The 27,107-nt window shown below is 34.9% G+C and overlaps 1 protein-coding gene and 1 long non-coding RNA gene across 6 annotated transcripts in view; one reads left to right on the top strand and one right to left on the bottom strand.

Annotated features, from left to right (window-relative positions):
• STXBP4 (syntaxin binding protein 4) overlaps nucleotides 1–27,107 on the top strand; it is a 165,937-nt gene that overhangs the window by 31,967 nt on the left and 106,863 nt on the right. For all 5 annotated transcript variants that reach the window (XM_034641790.1, XM_019806273.2, XM_034641789.1 and 2 more), the window contains exons 8-11: nucleotides 1,484–1,578; nucleotides 8,807–8,903; nucleotides 11,542–11,633; nucleotides 22,912–23,001. In XM_034641790.1, coding sequence (XP_034497681.1) covers nucleotides 1,484–1,578; nucleotides 8,807–8,903; nucleotides 11,542–11,633; nucleotides 22,912–23,001 — 374 coding nt within the window. The remainder of the gene's footprint in view (nucleotides 1–1,483; nucleotides 1,579–8,806; nucleotides 8,904–11,541; nucleotides 11,634–22,911; nucleotides 23,002–27,107) is intronic.
• The window catches only part of LOC117795781, a 53,028-nt gene that overhangs the window by 10,200 nt on the left and 15,721 nt on the right, over nucleotides 1–27,107 (bottom strand). Inside the window, exon 2 of the long non-coding RNA XR_004619919.1 lies at nucleotides 7–254. This is a non-coding gene — a long non-coding RNA (uncharacterized LOC117795781). The remainder of the gene's footprint in view (nucleotides 1–6; nucleotides 255–27,107) is intronic.

Below are 27,107 nucleotides of genomic sequence, written 5' to 3'. Positions count from 1 at the left end.
ACTTACACTTGAATTGAATAATTCACTCCCAGGAGTAGGATTATTGGTCTGAAACCATGGTTAGGCTAGCTTGGGTCCACCGAGTAGTGCTCCTTAATTGCAGGTCAGGCACCAAGCTGAAGGTCATTGACAAGCTCACAAATCCAAACATTAAAAATGAAAAATAAAGTTTGACTTCCCTGCTCTTTGGTCTTCTATACCACTCCACTCCATGCAGATCTTTTGTGTCACACTGTAGGTTTGGCACAGAATTTCTTTTAAGAGAAAAAAAGAAAGAAAAAAAAAATATATACATATATACTATTTTTTGTCTCATGGCTAACGATTAGGTATCATGATGACAAAAGAGACTTTGCTGCTTTTATCAGAATTGTAAAAATTCTATTATACTAAAATCACTCAATCTCAAGGTTTGATTCCATTTGAAGCTAAAAGTCAGTAACCATTTTTTTTTTTATGATCTTGACACCTATAAGCTATATTCAAGATTTTACATAGAATGTTAAGGATGTGTTAAAGGTTTAGAGGAAGACTATTTATTTTCATATGCGCTTCTTATGTTCTTAAGAAAGAGAATGCAAATCATTTTGTACTTAGAGACAGATGCTCTGAGAAATTAAAAAAAATTAAAACACTGCATAAAGATGTGACATTTCAAAAAGTTTTTTCTCTTCCTCTTGTTTCTATGTAGAACTAGTAAAATACCATTTAGAAGTGTATTTAGAATAGTGACAATTTAGATACAGGGATTGACATGAATTACAGGAATTTGTTTTACAAACTTTGGCATATTAAAACAAATAATTTTTCAAGGTCTAATCCCTTGTGGCATCTGGTCTCTTATCCTGCAACAAGGACAAAGGCTCATCTAAATAATCAGTGTAGATTAAGAAGGTGTTAGGATGGGTGAGAGGTGTATGAAACTCAACTCTTGGAAGTCTATCTATGCTCCTTGAAATATAACCTTAACATAAAGGAAGAAATGAGATTTTGGGTTCCAGAAGCTCCTAGTCTGTATCATACTTTATGCGCAAACTTGAAACAATTTGCATCTATGCGTTTTTCCTTAGTACCTTCAAAACTCACATAACAAAACCACTTTTGCAAAAGAAATATCACGATCTTTTTGAATTCCTAACCTGATTTTACTTATTTTGAAGAAAAAAGATTTCACTTTACAATTAGTAAGGCACTGTGATGATGGGGTAGTGGTAGGATGTATGTTTGTCTCTTAAATTAATATTTCCATGGGATTTAGTGCATAATTGGCCATTCTTTTTATATCTTTTAGTGCTCAAGTGAAGCTGATTTATATGATACATTTTAGATTTAAAGAAAAAAAAATCATGAAAACAAAAGTGAAAACTGCCAACTGATTAGCCAGAATTATTTTTGAACAGCAGGAGCCCAGAACACATCCTGTCAAATGAAAAGTTCTATTCCAATTAAATTTCCAATTAACGTGCACCCTGTTGTCTCTTAGATATTGCCCCTGCACGGACTGATAATTATGGACCGCAAGGAAAGAAGATTTCCCTAAATCCCTCTGTTCGCCTTAAGGCAGAGAAACTGGAAATGGTAAATACTTTAAATTTCCATTTTTCTTCTACAAAACAGCAGTAAGGAAGTGTTCTCATTCTTTGAGAGGATAAAGGAAGGGCTGGAGCCATTACTTTCTTGAAGAATTACTTATTTGCAATTAAATGAATGGCAGTTTGAGTTTTAATTATTTATGTTTGAGTTGAGCAGCCAACTCACTAGCACAAAATAGAAATAAAACCTTTTGTAATCTAAACTGACACCAAATTAATCAGTTTCCTCCTGTGTGGGAATACAACAAATGTGATGTTTTACAACGGAGAATCAAAGGAAACAGGGAATGAATTATGACCCAGTAGGTGTAATAGCAGCAAGTGCGAGGAGGTAATACTCCCATTATTCAACTTTTTAAAAAGCAAAGGGAAACTAAACCCTGAAGAACAAAATAGTCAGATGCTCACTAAATATAAAGAAGATGGTAGCAATGTACCAAGAGGCACCAAAAATTAGTTCTGGGGAGAGTGAAATATTGAGAGCTGCTGTGTGTAAAAGAAACATAAGGTGACTGAAAAGGAAGAATTAAAAGTAGAAAAAGTGTTTTAGAGCTTTTCCTATCAGGTGAACTGGGAGCTCAGCAAAAATGTGCTATGTCTTTTTTTTTTTTTAATATAAAAATGGCTATAGTGCTGCAGGTCCACAGCCTGTACTTTCTTGTCAGCTTTCATGGATAATGATTTTTTTTTTACATTTTAGGAGGAGTTGAAAATGCACGGCTACGATAAATACACATTGCGTTTATTCCCGTATTCATACCTTTGAATGCATGGTCCTAGACCAAATACCTTTTCCAGAATCAACTTGAATCTTACCCAGTGTTCATATCCTAACCCAATTCCAATTCCTGTGTCCAGATTTTGCTAACTATTATAGTTTGGGCCAATACTGCCATATTTTGCCCATCTGTAGCACTTAACATCACTTTGTGGGGCTGTACCGCCTTTTGTGTATTTTGTTTCAACAACAAGGTGAAGTTTCTCCATGACGATATCAAGTACACCTACCACTTTTTGAACACCTGGTTTGTGCTCATTAAACTTTCCAATTAATTAGGTACTTAAGATATTTCCTTTAGGTTTTCAAAATCCTGAATCTCTTTTGCTAACTTGTACTCTCTTTTTATTGGTGGCTAAAACGTAAGTTCTGGCTGATGCCAAGATTTACAGTCAGTTAATATTAACATTTTTTTAAAAAAGAATATTTGAGGTGTAAAAACATCTATAAATACCTAATAAATAAGTAAGTTATTGTTTTTAAATGATGTTGCTTTAATATGCCTTTCTAAAATCCAGGGTTTAATACTATTTCTCTGGGTAAGGAGAAAGTTATCCAGCTAATGACTTTACTTGGCAGCCTTTGTTTCTTTATTCGATTTAAGTTTTCCTAGCATGTGATTTTTTTTAAAAATCTAATTAATTGTCTTAGATATGAAAATCACCTAAATTTGTATTGATTCTGAGAAATTTGAGTTGTTTGTTGAATCAGAATTTCCAGGTTTTGGTCCTCCTTTTAGCCTAAACTATTTTCCTAGAAAAATTAAATGGTAATTTTACAGCAAAGGCAACCCACATTCTGTGTTAACTCAGCTTCTTGCTTTTATTGAAAGTATATTTAGTGACTTTATTTAGTAGAGCATTCTTTGTTTTCAGAGTATGAAACATCTTATTTAATAAGATTTATTTTTCCCAAAATCCAAATTAGCTCCTATCTACCCAAGTATTTGCTGAACTACTCTTTCTTCCTTTTCTGTTTGGTTACATAATAATGTAATAATATCTGTATCAATCCATTTGAAATAGGTCCTTTTATTTCAGTTGCTACTTTGTAGACAGATTCGATTTTATTATCCATTATATTTTTAACATATTTACTATTCAGTAACAGAGAAGGCCAATGTGATCAAATACTTAAAATGAAATAAAATTATCTTTTTCCTTTATCTTCTATAAATATATTACATATAGCATCTAGGAAATTTGTGTTATAATAAGATTTCACAAGGAAAAGGTGTTGACTAATCATGTGGTTAAGTAATTAGCCTACTCAGTACAATTTTTAAGAAAGAGAAGTTAGAATTTGTGAAGGAAATTACCTGTCAAGACGTATATGTGTGTGTGTGTGTATATATATATATATATATATATATATACACACACACACACATTTACACATTACATTGTCTTCATGAAATCCTCTATGTTTTACTAGTCTAAGTAGACAGTTTTATATCAGGATATACTGGAAAATGATTTTTAATACTAAACTACTTATTTTTTAATTCCTGTCTGAAAAATGGATTGCCTCTTTCTATGAATACTCTGAGGATGATTTAATACACAGATATTTTAAAATAATTTCACCATAGTTATTTGCAGTGCTTTATTTTTTAAAGCATTTTTACAAGCACTGTGAGTATCATTTAATTTTAATGTTAAACTTATAAGTAGGCATGGTAAACACAGCAAATAAGTATACAGTTTATTAGTTGGCTTGAAGATCAAGAATTATTGTACTTCTACACTATCTGTATTTTTGTACCTGAGAAAGATGCTTTGGGATACAGATGCCATTTCGCTGATATTTACTTTACCTCTTGCCATTTCTGTAACATTTGAAGAAAGCTGTAGTGAGCAATGGCATACCCCGTGTCTGATTACAGTTAATGAGATGTTCTTTGTATTAGGTTAGGAAGTATGTGACGAATATTGTAAAGAAGTGACATTTTTAAAATTCATCATTCAGACATTAGAAAGAGTTAAGGACATTTATTTGTCCAATTAAAAAATTTGCATTTTTGCTTAAGGTTAAAAGATGACATTAATTATTCAAGAAATTTTTGGAACTTGTTTTTTGACCAAAAATAATTTCCCATTTATATTTATGAGCTTACCTGACTGACATGCTGTATTCATCTAGATTAAATTTCTAAAGTTTGGCTCTAGATCAAGTTCCATTGTAGCTGACTGTATTTTATAATTCTATTATTACTTAGTATAATAATAGTCCTATATTACGTACCTTCTGTGACAGATGTTCTGTTTGCATTACTTTTGTAAAATTGTTTTTATTTCTTTATACGAAAATATCAGTCATACACAGAATAATTTATATTATACATGTACAGTTTAGAGAATAATAAAACAAACATACTTATGCTTACCACCCAGCTAAGAATCAGAATTTTTGACATTGCCTGTGTGTTTCCTCTTGATCACATACACCTGTCCCTCTCCCCAAGAGTATCAGTTCTAAATTTCAAATTTATCATTTATATACTTTTTTTTTCTTAGAAAGAGGAGGGGAAGGGGCAGAGAGAAAGGGAAAGAGAGAATCTTAAGCTCCACGCCCAGCACAGAGCTTGATCTCACGACCCTGAGCCAAAATCAAGAGTTGGACGCTTAACCAACTGAACCACCCAGATGCCCCATCATGTGTATTTATAAAAACATGAAATAATGGTATGCAAACATGCCTGGGAGCTGTCCATAAAAAACTCCATAAAGAGAATATAAAAAAGTAAAAAGTTATGCTAAAAACTGGGAGAAAATATTTGTAATACACATAACATATAAAATATTGCTATCCAAAATATTTTTAAAAGTCCTACAATCAATCAGAAAAGACCCACCAGACTTCTCCTGAGTATGCACCCTAAAGAAAGTTGTACCCATGTGCTAGAGTAGATGTGTACAAGAATGTTCATTGTTGCGTGGCCAATAAGCAGAAAACCCCAGTGTGCTAGAGGATAGATGAAAAAATTGTGACATATTCATCTAATCAGGTGTTTATCAGTGAAAGTGAATGTCTTGATGTTACAATAGCATGTAACAACTCAGATGAATAATGAAACCATACTATAGGGTGAAAAAAAAGCAAGTTTCAGAATTCTGACTACCTGCAGCATTTTTATGAAGCTAAAGTATAGCAAAACAAAATAACACATTAGGGATACCTATGTACGTGACCAACCATCTTAAAATAAGTCATATGGGAATGATAATTCCCCATTTCAATAGTCGTGGTTACCTCTTGTGGAGTAGGACAGGAGTATGTGACATGAATTCAGCACTATTGGCAGTTTTATAATTCTTAAATGGATTCATGGAATTTTTATTTTATTGCCCTGCTTCAAAACATGTGTGTCTGTTACATATCTGTTTTTATTATATATCAAATATTATATAATAAAATACTCAGGAATATTAAACCACATGTATGACAGGTATTACCTCTTGGGAGAAGTTCAAAAGGGACTTTTATAATGTTTTTTGTTACGTTCAAAATTTGAAATATATATACCTGAATGCTAGGGCACTATTACAGCAATTTTGAAAAGCATGCAAAAGATGCAAAAATGTACGGAATAGAAAGCTGTGATATATTGATAATTTTTAAATAAACATATAACGCTGTATATGGTATAGTTATTGTAGGTAAATACATAATTTATGTATATTTAATACTTAGGTGCTATATTCATAGAAAAAATTAAGAAAATTATACACCAAACTATTAATAGTGATCTCACTGGAGCAGTAGTTCTCAAGGATATGGGTGCATTCTTCCCCCCCTCCCCCAGGGGACATTTGGCAATGTCTGGAGACATTTTTTGTTTTCATATTTGGGAGAATGCCACCAAGTATGTAAAAAATACTTCTCAAATCTGTGTGTGAAAATTAAAACAGATTGCTAAGTGATTTATGAGTCAAAAACATCGCTAATAAACACGTAAAAGAAGTTTAATCTCACTTGTAACTACGGGAATTTAACAATGTCCAGTTCATATTCAACATATCGACAAAATTTAAAGTGAAAACAACAAATGCTCTTAAGAATATAGAAAAACAGGTCCTATATGCTAGTGGCATGTGTTAAGTTGCTACAACCAGTTTGGAGAGTAATTTTACAATATCAAAAGGTGATTATATATACATATATAGAGATATATATATAGATATATATACACACACACAATATATATGATTCAGCACTTATTCTTCTAAGGATATACTATAGAGAAATTTTCACACCTCCATACAAGGAAATATATATAATGTTTTGTAATAAAAAAAATAAGTTGGACTAATGATAAAAGCCCTTTAATCAGAGAATGTATAGTTTGTATTCATATAGTGGATACCATTTAAAGTTAAGTGAACTAGTTTCACAGACAAGAATATTGAGCAATTATGAAATCACAATACTGAGGTAAAAATAAAAATAATTTGTGAATAAATAATTAGTAAATTTATAAATAATAATGTTTTTAGCATACTATCAATGTAAAATTTTAAGTGCACGAGAGTACATAACATTAGGGCATACATGTATTAATGGCATCAAATCATGGACAGGAAGCTTACACCAATCTTAAGATAGTGGTTCCTGCCCGAGGAACAACAGAGAAAGCTTTCAACCAAGTCTATAGTGTTTATTTCTTAAAAATATTTATAATCTCAAGCAAATACCAATGAGTATTTGAGTACATGGATGTTCTTTGTATTATTCTTTCTCTCAGTGTATGTGTGTGTGTGAGTGAATGTGTGTTTGGAACATTTTTATAACTGAAGGGAAAGAACACCAAAAGTTAGGAACCGTTATTCCATGTTATACGAGGCAAATCTTTATGACTGTGTAGACAGAGCAGGCAAAATGCTCTAGAATCACTCTTGAATCTCCATTTCTCCTGCTCCCCTTCTCACTGTGCCCAGCCACCTATGCATTAACCAGTATGTTTTTGCCACAGTATATCCCGTACACACTTCTATTAAATTACATATTGCACTAATGACATTTATTTCCATGCTATTCTCACTCTAGAGACCATAACTCTTTGTGGGTAACTGTATCTTCTTTGTGTTGCCTTTGCATAGTTTAGTGCCTGAAATAGTAAGCACTAAATAATTATTTGGTGAATGAAATGATGAATGAGCAGATTCCAAAGGAGGGAGAAATTTATAAGGAACAATTACTAATATTAAACTTTACCTACTTTTTAGTTTTGATATGACTGACACAAAACGTATTCTTGCCGGAATCTAGTCATAGGGCATCCAGTCTGTCTGTATGTGTTAGCCGAGATTAGGTTTTACTATATATAACTGGAGAACCTAAAATAACAGTGGTTTCCATTAGAAGTTAATTTCTTTCACACCACAAAGAAGCCTCAAAGTGTGTAACGCAGGGCTGGCATGGGAGCTCCAGGGTGTCAGGGACGCATGCTCTATCTTTCTGCTCTGTCATCTTTATTGAAGTAGCTTATCAAGCAAGATGACTACTTGAATTCTAGTATTCTACCCTTTTGTCCTTCCTTCTTCCCTTCCCTCCTTCCTTCCATCTTATTTCTTTTTGAATTAAGCCAGAAGAGAGAAGGAAAAGGGACAAGAATAGCCTACACCTACTTTTGAAAGCCTTCCCAGAAGGACCGCACAATACTTCACCCTTGACATCCTTGGCCAGTATGTTGTCATTCCCATGGCTTCAAGCCCCAAAGTGGTCTGGGAACACTTTTTAGCTGGATGGCAGTGTTTCTAGTGAAAACTTGTGGTTCTGTTACTCAAGAACAAAAAGAGAATGAACGTTGGATTACAGTCAGCCGTCTCTGATTTTTAATCTGCTATGGGTACTAAAAGAAGGTAGAGAAAAGAAGAACAAGAAAGGAAGAGAGGTGGGTTCCAGAGAAAGCTTTCTATTTTACTATTTGTGTAAGCCTGCCTAGAAATAAGCTAGAATTAGAATATTTTGTATTTAACCCAGTTCCTATCCACTTTAGTTTTGGTCTCAAGTATCTTAACAAAATATCTGTGTTTTGTAGTGCTCCTTTTAGAAATTAATGTTTAATCTGATCTAATAGAATTTCCTTGTTATTTTTTTTCTTCCATATCACATATTTTAAACTAAGAAATTGAGTTTTGGTTCTAGGGCTATGCTTATAAATTTGGCATCAGCCAAAGTGCTAGTCTTGCAAAAAAGAAAAGAAACAAACCACACACACACACACACACAAACTGAGGTGTTGGTAGAATAAGGAAGCTAATGTTTTATAGAAAATTAATCCATAAATAGTCCACAGACTTTCTCTGGGCATGTAATTCTGGTCCCTGTTCCTGATATTGATTCCTTTCACTGGGTTGTAAAATAAAGTTGTAATGAAAAGTTTTATTCTTCAGAGATTTGAAAAATTACTTCACATGAGTCCTTTTCCTTCCAGGCTCTAGATTATCTTGGAATTCAGCCCACAAAGGAACAGCATCAAGCCCTGAGACAGCGAGTCCAAGTAGACCCAAAGGGGACAGTGTCTTTTGGAGGTAATATTAGGTTTATCGTGTTTTGTCATCACAGAAACTTGGTGGGAGAGTTATGGTGACCTATCTTCATTAGGAGTGCATCTTCTTAAGAAGGAGAGAGGGCAAAATAAGACCACATCTATTTCAAGTTCCTTAATCAGTACCCTAAAATGTCATCTAGAATTACTGGCCTGGCTGGGTCAGCAGAAAGGAGACTTTCCTAGAATCTTCCAGCACTAAAATATCATCATTCTATCCGACTTTTTTGTTTCTTATTGATTGCATAAACATTTCTTTAGTAATAACAAAAGAAACAATGTAAAATACAGAAGTTCTATTTCTACTGCTGTGAAATTTCATACTTTTTTCCAGCTAATATGACAGAATAAATATGTTTATGATGCTGTATAATTATTCTTATTAAAGTTAGCATAATATTGAATACTTAGTTGATGTACTATAATATTAAGCCTTTCTGCTTTTGGGACTTTTGATGGTTTCTTGGTAGCTGGTGGTATAAATAAGTCTGTATTTAGTATCATAGTTTTTTTTTCTTCTTTTTCTTAGGATAAATTCCTACAAGTGGTTTAGATTTTTGATAGGTATTGATAAGTTGTTTTCAAGAGATATTTTACATATGTATTTGTTCTGCCACTGGTAATGTCTGAATATAACAGTTTTTTACATCCTTGATAGCATTGAGTATTTAATTTTTTTCTTATACAATAGATGCAACATTATATTATCTTTAAAGTATCCGTATTGCTAAAAAAAATTCACTTTTTAGTTTCAAAGTGATGGAAAAAATATACATTTGCTTTCCTCTTCTTCTGAAAATCACCCCAAATAGTGAGGAGAACGAAAAACAGAATTGCATGTATTAACCAAAACCATGCTATATAGGGATAGAGCATGGATGAGGAAAGTAAATGAATTAGTGAGTAAAGGCAAAAAAGCCCAGGTGTCTAAAGCGATGGGGGAACCATAATGGGAAACAAGCTGATTTGTCCCTGAAAAGGGTTAGGAATTAAGAATATCAGGTACTTCTGAAGGCCGGGTGGAGGCAGGGCATTTCAAATAGGGTTGTTAGAAATCAGTAGAAGTTTTTGTCTGTGCTTTTACCTGCTCCCTCTCAAGCAGCCCAGGATCTAACAGTCCCTTATACTGCAAAGGAAAAGAAATATATTCTCTTGAGAAATTAAACCAGAGAACCTATAGTTGCCAGGAGTCAGGGAATTTGGAGAAGTGTGTGGTTAGTTGTCACAAAACACCCAGATTGCTCGGTGAATTTTGCAGTCATGTTTACACTCTGTAGGCAAGAGATTGTAAGATTCTCGCTGAAGAATCTGCCCTAAAATGTCAGTTGGTCTCCTGATTGCTCTGTAGTGAAACCGGCCAGATGACAAGGCAAGTTATATACACAAAATTTCCAATCAGTGTTTTGATGGTGATTCTTCTAAATATAAACTTATAGCCAAGGGTCACCAGACATTTGGAGAAATTCTCCAGAATAAATTATAAGAGCCCAAAACTGTCTGACAAGGAGAAAAACAGGAACCCTGAGAAAGGAGGAATAATTTTTTCAAGAGCAGGAAAGAACTTCAGACAAACCACAATGAGCATCTCTGAAAAGGTAAACAAAGATAAGGCATCCAGGAAATAAAGAATAGGATATTGTAGAATAGGAACCATCAGAGCATACAAAAAAGGATCTTTGGAAATTAAAAATGTAATAGCTAAAATTTGAAAATTTGAAGATACATAGATGAATGGGTCACACTCATGTTTGAAGAAGTTTACAGTTTGCTAGCCAGCATCAGTCAGTCCTTTTTTTTTTTTAAGATTTTTATTAATTTATTTATTTGAGAGAGAGAGAAGGAGAGCACAAGCAGGGGGAGACGCAGAGGGAGAGGGAGCAGTCTTCCCTCTGAACAGGGAGCCCAATGCAGGGCTCAATCCCAGGACCCTGAGATCATGACCCAAGCCGAAGGCAGACCCCTAACCAACTGAGCCACCCAGGCGCCCCGGCATTAGGCAGTCTTAATTAACAGTTGTTAAGAGTATATGCCTTGGAGTCAGACCTTGAATGGAATTCTGCTCTGCTACTTACTTGCCATGTAGCCATGGGAAGTTTGGCAGTGAATTTGTCTTAGCTGCAGTGTGTAGAATGGAGAGCATAGGAGGACGTACCTCAGAAAACTGTTGAGAGGACGAAATAGCAAAGCAGTGTGCCTAGCATAGAGGCTGTTACATAAACATTAGCTCCTGCTATTATTATTATTATTAAACCTCTGGCTCCAGCTAGAAAAGCTGTAAGTCACAGTATTGTCCTATGTTTCAGAGAAAGTTCTTGCTCATAGTAAAAGAGTTGCAGAAAGAGATATGCCCTGTGACATGTTTGTTCTTTATCGTTACTTTAACTGATTTATTAAGCTCGGCGAAGTTAACTGAGGTGAGTTAAAACCGATTTATCTCTCACTTATTATTTGAGGTTGTATTTATCTGTCACTTCAGGTAATACCCCTTTAAGGTAACCCACTGAAAAGTTACGTTTGAAGCGTTGGTTCTAACGCATAGCTTCAACTTCAGTTAGAAGAAGGTAAGATGTGTTCAGATGAGGTTAAATGCTGTGTGCCTACTGACGTGTATTCCATTGCAGATTTTGTCCAGGTGGCCAGAAACTTGTTTTCCTTGCAGTTGGATGAAGTGAATGTCAGTGCGCATGAAATTTCCAGCATATTAGATTCACAGGTAGGGTGTGCCCTATAGAAATGTCTTGATTGTGCTTGGATTGTAAGTCTTGACTGTTCTATGTCATATATGCAGCCTTTTTTTTTCATTTTTCACTTTTAAAAAAATTATGCAAATAATATATGCTTCTTAATAAATATAGAAAACTCAGATTAATTTAAAATCGTAAGTGAAATTTCATCTTGCTCTCTTCTGTCCCTCCTCTCTCAGTATCTCCTCATGCTACTTCTCCCTAAATTTGTCAGAGTAAAGTATTCATAAGTGTATACCCTCTGAAATTTTACGGTCTGAACCATCTTCATGTGTCAGTGTCCAGATCAACATGAAGGACGGGGTGCCTGCGTGGCCTCAGTCGGTTAAGCATTCGACTCTTGGTTTTGGCTCAGGTGATGATCGTAGGGTCATGAGGTTGAGCCCTGCGTCAGGCTGTGCCCACAGTGGGGGAGTCAGCTTGAGATCCTCCCCCCCCCTTGCTCCTGCTCTCCTCCTGCCCCCTGCTCACTCGCTTGCTCTCAAAAATAAATAAATGAAAACTTAAAAAAAAAAAAAAAGAAACAGAACATGAAGGAAATACAGTACAAAGGTCCTGATGCTCTCCTGCCCCGTGTTCCTCTTCCGTTACTCCTGTTCCTTCCCCTGCACCCTCAATCAGGTTACTATTCCTTTGCCTCCTCTTTTGCCTTTTTTGTGCTTTATGTAAAATGTAATTGTGAAGCCTATTAACTTCACAAGTCATTTGTTCTACAGAACTTTGACACTTAGGGGCTCTTGGGTGGCTCAGTCAGTTAAGCTGCCGACTCTGGCTTTTAGCTCAGGTCATGATCTCAGGGTCCTGGGCTCAAGCCCCATGTTGGGCTCCACGCTCAGTGGGAAGTCTGCTTGAGGATTCTCTCTCTCCCTCTGCCTTGCCCCTCCGCCTGCCCATTCTCTCTCTCTCAAAATAAATAAATAAATCTTAAAAAAAAAAAGAACTTTGACATTTATGACATTTATATTATCAAATTTTTCAGTCCTTTTCATTACAGAGTTTCTGTGTTATTGTATCATTCAGGAAGGTCTTCCCAATTTATGTATTCAGTTCACTCAAAATCTTTCCTTGTCTATGCATGAGTTAGGGCTCCAAATGGATAACCACTTGCCCTTATTCCACCATCTTTTACTTATAATTATCGTTCTTCACTTTTGCTGGTAATTTGTTTTTGTTTTTGTTTTTTTAAGATTTTGTTTATTTGAGAGAGAGAGAGAGAGAGAGAGAATGAGGAGGGGGAAAGGGCAGAGGGAGAAAGAGAGAGAGAGACAGGAGCAGACTCTCCGCTGAATAGGGAGCCTGGTGCAGGGCTCAATCCCAGGACCCTAAGATCATGACCTGAGCTGAAGGCAGACACTTAACCAACTGAGCCACCCAGGCGCCCCTTGCCGCTAATTTGATATACGAACTTTATCCTATACTAAATCTCTATCTAGACACACAGATCTGTTTCTAGACCCACCACTCTGTTCCAATGATCAGTTTCTGCCAGTACAATTACTATTTTAATTATTCTAGCTGCATATCTCATTGTCATGTGGTAGGCTTAATTTTTTCTTTTTAACTTCTTGGTTTTGATCTTCTAGATGATCTTTAGAATCATTTTTGCCATGGTAATAAAAATTCAGTTGGGACTTTTTAAAATTGGAATTGCGTTGAATTCAAAGAGTGGTTTGGGAGAGATGAACGTGGTTTATTTCTCCAGTCATTTAGGTGTTTGTTGATATTTTGGAAAGAGAAAATTGTATCTTGCTTCATACATGTCTTAAATATTTCTTGTTACGTCTGAAAAGGTATGCTGTAGTTTTTGTTGCTATTGGAAATGGGATTTTTTTAACTATTATATTTTCTAATTGATGATTAGTAAAGATACTAATTTTTTTAAAGATTCTGTTTTCAAGTCATCTCTCCACCCAGTGTAGGACTGGAACTTAGAACCCTGAGATCAAGAGTTTCATGCTCCACCAACTAAATCAGCCAGGTGCCCCAAGATACTAATTTTTGCATGATTATTTTGTGCGGTGCCACTCTGTTGAACTCCCTTATTCTACCTATTTTTCACTTGTCTTGGGTTTTCTAGATAGGCATGTTAAATTAATTACATTTCTGTTTTTCCCACAAAATTTTACTTTTTTCTGAATTACCATTGGAACAGGAGCTGCAAAAGTGACTAAAAAATAATTTTCATGATATTTGAGCCATTTTACATTTTTAATTTTTTAAAAGAAGCTAGCATTATCTTTATAAATATTTTTATATCTACTTATTTACAAATTATTTTTAAAAATTTAAATGTGTAGGGGCGCCTGGGTGGCACAGCGGTTAAGCGTCTGCCTTTGGCTCAGGGAGTAATCCCAGCGTTATGAGATTGAGCCCCACATCAGGCTCCTCTGCTATTTTTATATCTACTTATTTACAAATTATTTTTAAAAATTTAAATGTGTAGGGGCGCCTGGGTGGCACAGCGGTTAAGCGTCTGCCTTTGGCTCAGGGAGTAATCCCAGCGTTATGAGATTGAGCCCCACATCAGGCTCCTCTGCTATGAGCCTGCTTCTTCCTTTCCCACTCCCCCTGCTTGTGTTCCCTCTCTTGCTGGCTGTCTCTATCTCTGTCAAATAAATAAATAAAATCTTTAAAAAAAAATTTTTTAATGGTGTAAATAAAATTTATGCCATTTCTATTTTTCTGCAACAGCTTACGTAATAGAAACTTTATCTGTTCCTTTGAGGTTTGAAAACGTTTCATATGCCAGATGGTCTAGGTCTGGGTCTTTTTGGAAGGAGATCTTTCCTATTTTTTTTAATGTCTTCTAAGGTTATTTTATTCACGTTTTTGTCCTTTTCTTGAATAATTCTGTTAATGGATATCTTACTAGAGATTTTTTCCTTTCATCAAGATACTAAAATTTGTTAAAGAAAATAACACAGAATTTTTTTAGGTTTTTAATATATTTTAGTGATACAACTTTTTATCTCGTAGATGGTGCTACACAGTTTTTAAAAAGACATCACACCCACCAGTTTCTATAGATCGTATTTTAATTTTCATTCAGGATGTAATATTTCCATTGTCATTGCTTCTTTGACCCTTATTTTGAACTATTTCAGACATTTTCTAGTTATATAGTTTCCCTCTGGTTGCTGATTTCTAGTGTCCTTCACTGAAGTCAGAAACACATTCTCCATGGTATTAATCCTTTGACCATATATCCAGCATATAGTCAATTTTATGAAATATTCCCATTTTTTGAAAAGCATGTCTGTGCTGCACTGGAGTGAGTGTAAGTACTCCCTGTATATCAATTAGGTCAAGGTTGTTAATCATGTGATTGAAATTTTCCATTTCTTTTTTTTCTATTTCCTTACTCATTTCTTGTTTTCTTTTATTGAGCAAGAGGCATTTCATTTTAAAATTTCCCTTAGTTCTGCTCATTTTTGCTTTCCATATCATAGGCAGTATTATTAGGTGTATATGATTTTAGAATTGTTATATCCTGACAAGATGTTGAATCTCTTCATCTCTAGAATGTTTCCTGCCTTAAAATCAACTCAATCTAATCATGAAGTGATACCACTTTTCTTTTGGTTGGTGTTTTGATTTGGTTTCCAATGACTATAAATATTTCTCTTTTTAAAAGAAAAATGTTATATAACCCTTTAGCTGTATCTAATGGAATCTAAATACTATAGTTTTTGATACTCATAATCATTTTTTTAAAAGAAAATTCATTCACTAATTCTTATTCTCAGAAATTTATCATCTTTCCTTTTTTCTCTGCTTTTATTTTTATTCCATATAACCCTAGAATGTTACCTTGATATATTATAATTTCAAGAATACAGTATACTTAAAAATTGGTCATTGAAAAAAAATCAGTCATTGATCACCCTATTATTCTGTTGCAAAAAATTTAGGTGATTAAAATGTGTTTGTTTTAATTCACTGTATTCATAAGTTCTGACATTAAAATTTTCTTCTGAATTGAGTAGTAATTCTACTTTTTGGTACACAATCAAAAAATAAAAAATATATAAATTTTGATCAATTATTTTTATAAAGGTAATTTTTAAAATATAAATTCATATTTCAATGGATGAATTATTTACAATCCAGCTCTGTCATTTATAAGATTTTCATACTTGCACAGGCATTTTTAAATTCTTCTGTACTGGTTTACTTAGCTTCATAAGTATTGATATCTAATAACACATTCTTGCACTTTGTTCTTCTTTGTAAATATTGCTTTGGCTAATCTTTTTTCTTGTCCAAATAAGTTCTAGTAAAAATCTTACTGTACTGAATTTCTAGGTTATTTTGGGAAGAAACAACATCTTTATAAATTTAAGTTTTCCTATCTGTAAACATGTTTTGACTTTCTAATTTTATCTTCTTCAATAGAAAATAATACATTTGATACATTTGTCCCAGTGCAAGCTTTATTAATCTTTTGTTAGATTTATTCCTAGTTACCTTTCACCTTTTTGCCTTTATAATAAATGGTGTCTTTTTTTGTTTTTAAGACTTCATTTGTTAGAGCAGTTTTAGGTTCACAGCAAAATTGAGGGGAAGGTACAGAGATTTTCCAAGTGCCCTCTGCCCCAACATATGCATAGCCTCCCTCATTATCAACATCCTGCACCAGAGTGTGGTACATTGTTACAGTTGATGAGCTTACGTTGACACATCATCACCTGGAGTTCATAGTTTACATTATGGTTCACCCTGGGTGCTGTACATTCTATGTGAGTTTGCACAAATGTATAATGACATGTGTCCATCATTATGATATCATGTATAGTATTTTTACCGCTCTGATTTTTACCTCTGTGCTCTGTCTGTTCATCTCTCCACACCTGCACCCCTCAACCCTGGCAGTCGCTGGTCCTCTTATTGTCTTCATAGTTTTGCCCTTTCTGTAATGTCATGTAGTTGGAATCATACAGTATGTAGCCTTTTCAGATTGGCTTCTTTCACTTAGTAATCTGCATTTAAGGTTCCTCCATATCTTTCCATGTGTTTTTAGTGCTGATTAATATTCCATCATCTGAATGTACCACAGTTTATCCATTTACCTATTGAAGGACATTTGGTTACTTCCAAATTTCGGCAATTGTGAATTGCCATCCATTTGCAGGTTTTTTTGTGTGAACATGTTTTCAGCTCCTTTGGGTAAATACCAAGGAGCACAATCGCTGGTTTATATGGTAAGAAGATGTTTAGTTTTATAAGAAACCATCAAACTATCTCCCAAAATGTCTATATCATTTTGCAGTCATAATAGCAATAAATGAGAGTTCCTATCATTGAGAATGAGGGTTCCCATGATCTAGTTACTTGGAAACTTTCGGGAGATCACCCAGTCTCCTAGAATTGAGGCACTGATTTATCAGAACTGATTTAGTAGCATTGAAGGTAGGAGAACTGAACCTGTAAGAGCACTGTTTTTTGCTGTTTCAGGTGTTATGTATTTTCATACCTGATGTTGACAGCAGAGCGTTGTTTTCTTACTGCCAAACAGTTCTCAAACCTACTGTCCCCACTTTGGGTAAGGAAAGGCAACGGTGGTTGTGTGGCTCTCAACATAAGAGAAACGGGGAATTCAGAGTACTTTGGGTGAGCATGCAAAGCTTGCTTAACAGCTGCAAAAAATACTGGTGCTCCAAATTAGTAATTTACTTCCTTTCTAGCCAATATGATTTTAGGGCAGATAAGCGTGTATTCAGTCTGTGATACTTTGATGACAAAAGCCAAGTACCGATGGTAATTGTGCAAGGTCTTCTGCATGCCAATAATTTCCTGTTTGTGGCTTCATATCAAAATGTTGTGCAATTGTCATTATATCAGTTTATAAGGCTTCCTTTGTTGTATTCTGCTTGTCAACGTGTAGAAAATATCCCATAAAATGTTGCCCTTTTTTTTTCACTTGAATCCCTAATAAGAAAACCAAAATAGTACATACATTTTCTATATCCTTGCATTCTTATTTAATATTCATTCTATTTCATTAAATTTTTGGACTTAAAATTCACGAATGGGTCATGTACCACAGTTTGAAAAATACTGTAAAAATCACTGCTTATCAAGTAGCTCATCAGAAACAAATGAAAAATACCTTATTATTTTGTAGTAGTATTCCTAAACTTTTTGTTGTTGTTGAAAAGAACACCATAGTGCTTCGTCTGAAGTATCAATCAATCTGTGGTTGAGGAGGCTGACAGTCTGTGAGAGTGGGGAATTTCCACTATGGTTACCCCCTCAACCATCTTGTCACAAACAACAGAGTCAAATCTCATAATCCATCTGCTAGGGATGGTTGTTTTTTACTTGCGTTTCCTTTTTCTGGCTTGCCTTTTCCTTAATTTATTTTTTAAAAATATTTTTGCTGAAGCATAATGGATACCCTGTAAAGTATAAAAATCTCAAGTGTACAACGTGATGAATATCTATTAGTATCTCGTGTATAATCACCACTCAAAGGCTCCATTGTACCAACTTTGTCCCAGTTGGCCACCACTCCCTCCTTTACAATGGAACCACTATTCTGACATATTAGCGATTACTTTTGCCTGTTCTTGAACGTCCTAATAAATAGAATCACACAATATATACTCTTTTGTGATGAGACTCTTTTTGCCCATCATTTCATCTGACTCATAAGATTTCTTGAGGTGCCATGTTTCAAGAAGGAAGAATTGCTGAGTCAGTCTAAGTCAGTCCTACTTTTGTTTAAGTTGACAAAAAAAAAAACTTATGATTTTGGAATAATATGGCATTTAGATCTAAAAATATAATTATCTGACTGTGATTCTAATCATCATTGCTATATTAAAAAATTCATACCATGCTATACCTGCGCTTAGCACAAGGTTACATATAGAAAAGCAAGGTTGGAGCCTAGATTTAGCAGAATTCCAAACTTAGCAACAGCAGACTAGAGTCTATCATAATAATATGGTGGGTTTACCATCCTAATTAAGTGTCATACAGGGATTATCTTAAAATCACAGAGAGAACACTGTAAATTCCCTAAAGTAGATTTTTTTCAGTTTGGTTTCTTGCTAAATCAATTTGGGGGAGCACAACCCCTGTTTTAGCAAGTGAGAGAATAGAATGGAAAATATCATAATGAATTGTATCTGAGTTGAGTAAGTTTCACTTATACTGGGGTCATAATATAAAAGGTATTGCTCTCTGTGTGTAGCAGTATGTACTCCTCTGTAAAGCATTAGATATGTACACTGAACAATGACAGTGTACATGGTATTGTGTTAGCTATTCCAGCACATTACTAAAATAAACAAAAGTCAAGCCTGTCCCTCAAGGAATTTAAGGTATTATATAAAGAAAGGCATGTACACAAATAATTATAGTTTAAAAAACTGTAGCACTGAGTGATAAGGCTGTAGTACCGACAGAGCTCAGAATATTTAGAGAAGATTCATAACAGACTTGGCATTTGAGTGATTTTTAAATGATATAGGGATTTTATCTGCTTAAGAGGTGAGCAGAAAGTGATGAGAGAATTAGCATGAATTTAAAAATATATATAATGTGATGGTAAGCCGAGAGTCATCTGGTTTTTTTAAAAGGTAAGTAGGTACATGCAGATCAGTGAAGGAAGATGGCCTAAAAGGGTAAATATTACACTTAGAAGTTTGTACTTTACTAGTAGTAGGTGAGGAGCCATTAGGGAGAATTGTGACATGATCAAAATAATAGTTTAGAAATGGTAATCTTGTAACAGTGTTGGTTATCTTGAAAGGGAATGAAACTGGTGGTAGGTAGACTAGATAGTGGACAAAGAGTCCAAATATAGAATATTAAGAACTAAACTATGTTGAAGGTAAGGGTAATGGGAAGGAATGGAGAGACAGATATATGATATTTACCAATAACAAGAAGTATATCACCCTTAAGACTTGCATTTGGGTGTAAGAACCTAGGGAGAGTGAGTTAAAGATAACTGGAGAGTTTTGATTAGAATGATTAATAATAGAATGGTGCTGTCAATAGAAATAGGGAGATATGAAAAGTGGAGGAGACGATAGGTTGGATTTTAGAGAGTAAGTTCAATACGCTGACAGGTGTAAGTAACCAAAAGGTCATTGGAAATAAGGAACTGGACACAAAGGGAGATTTGGAAATGATTCGGAGGGTGATAGTTGAAGCGTGGCATTAAACGTGATCACTCAGGGAGAGCTTGTAGAGAAAAAGGGAGAAAGGGACAAACTTTGGGGAACCTCCCCCATTTAAGGAATGGAAATAAAATTAAGTCATGAGAAATAGCCTAAATAATTCTGAAGGGTAGGTGAGATAGTGGGATATCAAAAACCTAGGGAAGAGAAAGTTTCAAGGACAGATGGCTTAAGCAATGTTACATGAAACAAAGAAGAAAGTTGATGGAGGGGTGCATTTATTCTGCCAAATACTAGGTTAACTAGTGACATTGAGCATAATTATTTTCAAAATGTGGGGATGAGAGGAAAGATATAGAAAGCAAATTATAAGAACTGGAGGAGTGAGCAAGAGAAAGGAAGGAGAAAATAAGGGAATATACAGAAACTTTAAGGAAAGGAGGTAATTGAATGAGTTTCTAATGGAAGGTTTTTATCAAAAAAAAAAAAAATGACCTGAAACAGACATTATTGTTCTGTTGAAGATGAATTGAGTTTCAGAATGAGACCAGTGAAATAGTAGCTATCCAGAATAGAGTGGAAATGATTTACAATGTTATTTACCGGGTGTTTCAGAGGTCAGAGGACCGGAGGGTCACAAATGATACCAGGAGAACCAGACAGGAAAGGAATGGAGGAAGGTAAGGGTAAAGTCCAAGAATTGGAAACAGGTTAGAAAACAGTTATCTGTCTGGAATCATTTGAAGTTAAGTAGCAACAATTCATTTCATCTGTTGCTCGCTTAGTTGAAGCATATTGGAACTCTTAACACATGACTGAGCACAAAGAGGCTTTTCACAGAATTCACAGGTACCATCTATGGCCAGTTCTGTGGCTGTTGAGTTTTCACTGCTTAGCCTGAAATAGCAGTAGGATTATAACACATGTTGTTTTGTTTTGTTTTGAAGTCATAGTTTGTTCTATGATTGGTCAAGCCTAGTGTTTTGCCTCCTGAAATGGTACCGTGAGCCCCTTTCTCCATGATTTGCCCCTGTGTTTTAAGCTCAAAGTTTATAATCACATCCCTAAAACCCCAGTCTATAATTTCACTTTATATATATATTTTATGTATAATTAGCTCTGTTGTCTAGATTCTTATCTAAACTTTTGAATTCTGTTTATTTCACATGTAGGTAGCATGCAAGGTAACAATAGGCTTAGCTGAATGTTGAGTAGCAATCTTTCCCAGAACACTGTGTTTTGCAGGCATTAGTCCAGATGCCACAGAATAAATAAAGGTGTGGTGGTCAGGGGTATCGTCAAATAACTTGAGGAAATGCAACAAGTTATTTATTTCCTTTAGGGATATTTAAAATGCTCATTAGCATATTAAGGATGTTGGAAGCCCTTCAGGAAAGAAAGTTCGTTTTTTTCTAAATCTTACATTTCTCAAATTTACCTGACCACAGGGACTGCTACCACCATCACCACCACTCAATTTGGCTTTTGTGCAAAACGTAGTTAATATCCTTTAGAACGTACTTTGGGAAATACTGTTACATTTGAAAATGTATTAAAAACTAATCCGTAGAATGAATTCTATGAGTATGTGTTGAGTACTCACGAAAGAGTAGAGTAACAGGGACAGACGAAGGTGTTGTGAGGGTGTAAATTGTGAAACAAATGGCCATAGATACCCAAAGGTAACTGTCAGGACCAAAGGAACCAGTAATGTGCAGGAAAAATATTTCTCCCCCCAAATTGAGGAATGACCTCGTACTTCACTTGTGCTAAGATTTAGAAATCAAACCTGAATTTGTCATTTCTGTTCCATCATGATTTCTCTTGGGCGGTTAGTAAAAATCACAGAGTAATGTCAGACTTCTGTGGGAATCTCAGGGTGGCCGTTTATCAGCTGTGAAACCTTAGGTAAGCTGCTAACCTTCTGAGCCTGTTTCCTCATCTGTTAAATGGAGACAAGGTTATAGGAAGAATGTAATATTGAATGTATATAGCCCTTAGCAATGTATCTGCGCATAGTAAGTTTGTAATAAATGGTATTGCCATTAATTATTTTTTAAGATTTTATTTGTTTATTAGAGTGAGAGTGTGTATAAGTGGGGGTGTAGGGGGTTGGGAAGGGCAGAGAGAGAGGGAGAAGCAGGCTCCCCGCTGAGCAGGGAGCCTGACAACATGATCTGGGATCAGGATCTGAACCGAAGGCAGAAGCTTAACTGCCAGGCACCCCTGTCATTAATTATTTTTATTATCTTTTGTTACTCTGCATTCACCTCTCCTATCTGAAGGGCTCTGCCTTAAGCCCATACTTACAAAGCAATCATTTTCTCCACATAGTCCTTTAAATTATATTTTCCATACTTTTTTTTTTTAGTTCTGTTATAATTTAAACATACAAGATGGCTGTAATTAGACTTGGATTTTTACCTCTGATTAGATTGTTATTGTTTTTTTACCATGTAATTAACTGTTAGAGAGATCATGGCAGCAGTCAGAAAAGAGGAATTGCCATCTCTGCTATTTTGCGGTAGTTGCTGTTCACTTGTGCATGAATTATTAATATTACCTTCAGTCCACAGTTTCTGTGCGGGAATCTTTTTAAGCTGCTTGGCTGTTAACATTGCATTTCATTTAGTCAAAACAAGGCATGGAATCAATCAGTGAACTTTACTCGGTTCACATAAATTCTCTTGGTTGATAACGTACAGCGTTTTGTTAGCCTCAGATACCATGTACTTAGGGTGGGTATCTTTGGGGAGTAGTTTATGTTGATAACTCAGAAAGTCTTTTTGACATTATAAACACAATCTTGGGATTTGGGCTTTTAAGAGAAATTGTATTGTTAAAATTGATGACATAAAGGTGACAACAGGGTATGTATACCTTACGATCACCTGGATTCTGTTATAAATAACAGCAATGCAAAGTTAAGCTTAAATCAAGTTACCCCAGATTGCTTTAACATTCTCTTTCATCTAATCAAGTGACTCCAAAGTAAGAAACTAAATTTTGTTATTAAAATGCAAAAGCTTTAACACTCGTCAAAAAGGATTTTTATGCTAGTTCTCATAATTAGTATCTAATGCATAACTTTTTTCTTATATTTTAATGTTGACAGCTCCTTCCTTGTGATTCCTCAGAGGCAGATGAAATAGAAAGGCTTAAGCGTGAAAGAAATGATGCCCTGGAGGAAGTGAATACACTCAAGGTAATCTCCAATTTTTGCCTCCTTACATTTTGTTGAGAAAAAAAGAAATGGAAGAATATTATTATATTTATTATACATTATCAAATATTTGATACTATTTGTGTTCATGTTATGAACACAAATTCATTTATTCAGTAGGCCTTTAAAGAGTCCTTTTTTTTTGTTTGTTTATGTACTTACTACTTATATTTCTCAATACCCATGTGAGACTCCGTGTAGACAGTGGTTTTTGCTCATACCTGCGGATCTGGCTACTTCTCACCTCTTCTTGTTCTCGTATTGGTGGCAAGGATGAGAAACCAACAAAGATTATATGAGTCAACAGAGCAAGCCATGACAATTTTGGAGCCTTAAATGTTCACAGGGCAATACGTTTTTTCATGTTTGTGGGCATGTTTCAGAGCCCTCTCGTTTTGGTAACATAATTTGGAATTAAGGTAATATGATTAAGAGAAAAAAAAGACATACAGCATGCCCAAATATAGTTTAAGATTTTGGTTCTTTTTTGGGGGCGCCTGGGTGGCACAGCGGTTAAGCGTCTGCCTTCGGCTCAGGGTGTGATCCCGGCATTATGGGATCGAGCCCCACATCAGGCTCTTCCGCTATGAGCCTGCTTCTTCCTCTCCCACTCCTCCTACTTGTGTTCCCTCTCTCGCTGGCTGTCTCTATCTCTGTCGAAAAAATAAATAAAATCTTTAAAAAAAAAAGATTTTGGTTCTTTTTATATATTTTTGTTCTGTTTTTAGTAGAATATTAAATTTAAATTATACCCCAGTTTTCACAGAAACCCGTTATATTTTTCAACTCTTCAAGAAAAGCAGTATAAGCTACTTGATTTACCCTTAACTCACCATAGGAATATGTTTTTTTCAATTATTTTAAATTACTTTCTGAAATAAGTAAAATTCTGTATTTATTTACTTAATTTTTATTAAAGCAATATCTTTACACCTCTCCCAAAAAGGAAGACATTTCCTTCCTGCCTTAGTTTTCAAATTCCAATCTCTAGAGGAAGCCATTGTTAAACACACCTTGTTTATCCTTTCAGAGACTTTTTCTCTATACAGCCAATTATATTTCTAAAAATAAATGTATATGTGCATTTTAACTTTTATGTAAATCTCTTCACGCTGCGCACACTTTTACAACTTGCTTCCTATTGCTTTTTTCTCTTTGTTGGCCTTATATCTTGGGCTACTTTTCAAGTTAAAATGTGCAGATCTGCCAAAATCTTTTTTTTTTAAGAATTTTATTTATTTATTTGTCAGAGAGAGAGAGAGAACACAAGCAGGTGGGAGGGCAGAGGGAGAAACAGGCTCCTCGCTGAGCAAGGAGCCCGATGTAGGACTCCACCCCAGGACCCTGGGATCATGACCTGAGCTGAAGGGAGATGCTTAACCAACTGAGCCACCTAGGTGTCCCCCCACCAAAGTCTTCTTAAAGGTTTTCCTGTCATCCAGTGGTTCTGTCCTAGGTTGTCTAGCCAGTTCCTTTTTTTTTTTTTTAAGATTTTATTTATTTATTAGAGAGAGAGAGGGCACACAAGAGCAGGAGCAGAGGGGAGGGACAAAGGGAGAGGGAGAGAATCCTCAAGCAGACTCCCCACTGAGCAGGAAAATGGATGTGGGGCTTGATCCCAGGATCCTGGGATCATGACCTGGGCTGAAGGCAGACTCTTAACCAACTGAACCACCCAGGCGTCCCTAGCCGGTTCCTTAATGATGAATTATTTAGGCTGCTTCCAGTTTTCCTCTAAAAATAAGTCCATCGTAAATAGCTTTGTAGCTGTATCTTTGAGCAATTTCTACAACTGTAAAAGTACAAACTGAATACATTTCTGAAAGTGGAACTGCTTTATCAAAGGATATGGACACATAAAATTTTATACGTGTTACCAAGTTACCCTTCAAAAGGCTTTACCAATTCATGTTCCTTCCAAGTGTGTTCGAGCATTCCATTACTAAAGGAATTATTTTATAGACTTTTTTACAACTTTGAAACCACCTCTATATTTTTTGGTATAGCAGTTAAGAATAAAGATGAAAAAACATATATTTAGTTTTAAGAATAAATTGACAATAATTTCCTCATATTCTCTTTGAAAACATCTCCAATGATGGCTATCTTGGTAAAATAGCCTTTTATATAGTTCATCTCTGCATATGCCGTTAAATCTCATGGTTCATCAGAACTTTCAGAGGTGCCTGGGTGGCTTAGTTGGTTAAGCATTAGACTTTTGATTTTGGCTCAGGTCACGATCTTAGGGTTGTGAGATCGAGTCCTGTGTTGGGATCTGTGCTAGATATGGACCCTGCGTAAGAGTCTCTCCCTCTCTCTCTCTCAGTCTCTCAAAAAAAAAAAGAAAAAAAAACCAACTTTTGGAGGCTCTCAGATCTTTTCATTTTCTTAATGTTTATCATTGTTAAATTTAATGCTATATTTCGTTTTTTATTTAAATATCAGTATTAATTATCAGAATTTTAACTTAAAATTGTTCCCTAAAGAGCTCTTCAATAAATCAGGGTTTACATTTAAAGTCTATGACATGTAACTAAACATATCCTAATGTGACAGGACCTGAAATCCCAGATAGAGCATATTCTATATTTTATAATTTCCTTTATGCAGAAACTTGTCTGTTGGCTGAGAAACACTTGCTTGGCCATGTAAAAGAGTGTACACAGCCATAAATACTTTTTCGAGGTAACGTGTGTACCTTCAGTATTTCTGCTTGTCTTACACACAAATAACAGAGGTTGTTCGATGAAATTCATAGAGTGTGTAGGTGTTCTCTCATCACTTGCAATATCTCTATTCTTCATCTCTGATTTGAGGCACAAATAAAAATGAAACCAAGATCATTTGATGCTAGTGGCTAATTTTTATTTGATAAGAATGATTTTTTAAAAGTGCTATGGGCTTTATTTAACTTAAAGGCTTTCTGCAAAGTTCAGATTGCTACTGCTTTGCAAAGCTGAATGAAAATAGATGTATTTTCCATTTACGGATGCAAAAAAACTAGGACACAGAGTGAAGGTGACTTGCTAAAGCATAAAAGCATGAGAGCCAGCAGTTTCTTGGCTCCTAGTCTGTGGCAGATTCATTAGATTGCTATATTAAATTCATCTTCATATACCTTCATTTCGTATCTTAGATAAGAATGAGCTGAAATATACCAGGAAACAGAGTGCTTCTTATAAACATTACAGTGTTGCCATGAATATTTACAACTCAATTTAATCTCCAAGCAATTCCTCTGCTCAAGTTTATAGTAAAACGGTCCTTAAATTACTCTTAGTATTTCTGATTTGATCAATAAAATGTGGATTTATTTATGATATATTTTTAAAAAGCTGAATGTTTTAGGGTATGTGCTTAAACTAATTTTAATTTCAGAGATAATAATATTTAATTTGCATGCATGATACTATTTATTCTACCTTAGTAACTATTACTTTATATTTTGGTTACACTAATCATAGCTTCATTCGTATGGATAATCATCCAAGCACAAGATAAATTAGAAAAACAATAGTCAATCCAGTTTCATATGTCCTCTTTATTTTGGTAAGAGACCTTTATTTCTAAGTTGTAGTAATAATGGTTTGATTTTAGAAGCTCTTTGGTGATGATTGCTATTGCCCAAAATTTAGTTAGTATTTACATATTTTCATCCTGATTGAATTATTTTGGAGCTCAGATTTTGAGATTATACAAAATGGCTAACTAAAGTAACAGAAAATGCATTTATATCACAATTGTACTGTAAATAACTAATTACTTTTTTTTTAAGATTTTGTTTATTTATTTGACACAGAGAGACAGCCAGCAAGAGAGGGAACACAAGCAGGGGGAGTGGGAGAGGAAGAAGCAGGCTCCTAGCGGAGGAGCCTGGTGTGGGGCTCGATCCCAGAATGCCGGGATCACACCCTGAGCCAAAGGCAGATGCTTAGCAACTGTGCCACCCAGGCGCCCCATAACTAATTACTTTTAAATGATATGTGTAAAGCCAGAAAAGTGACCGAGAACTGCATTTTCAGATTGTTGCCATTGAATGTTTGGAGAATTTATAAATGTTGAAATAAAGCCCTGAAAGTGATACTTGT

Source organism: Ailuropoda melanoleuca, chromosome 13 (genome assembly GCF_002007445.2).
Source record: "Ailuropoda melanoleuca isolate Jingjing chromosome 13, ASM200744v2, whole genome shotgun sequence".
Taxonomy (NCBI): domain Eukaryota; kingdom Metazoa; phylum Chordata; class Mammalia; order Carnivora; family Ursidae; genus Ailuropoda; species Ailuropoda melanoleuca.
The sequence above is the reverse complement of the archived record's forward strand: the minus strand, read 5'-3'. Positions and strand labels throughout refer to the sequence as shown.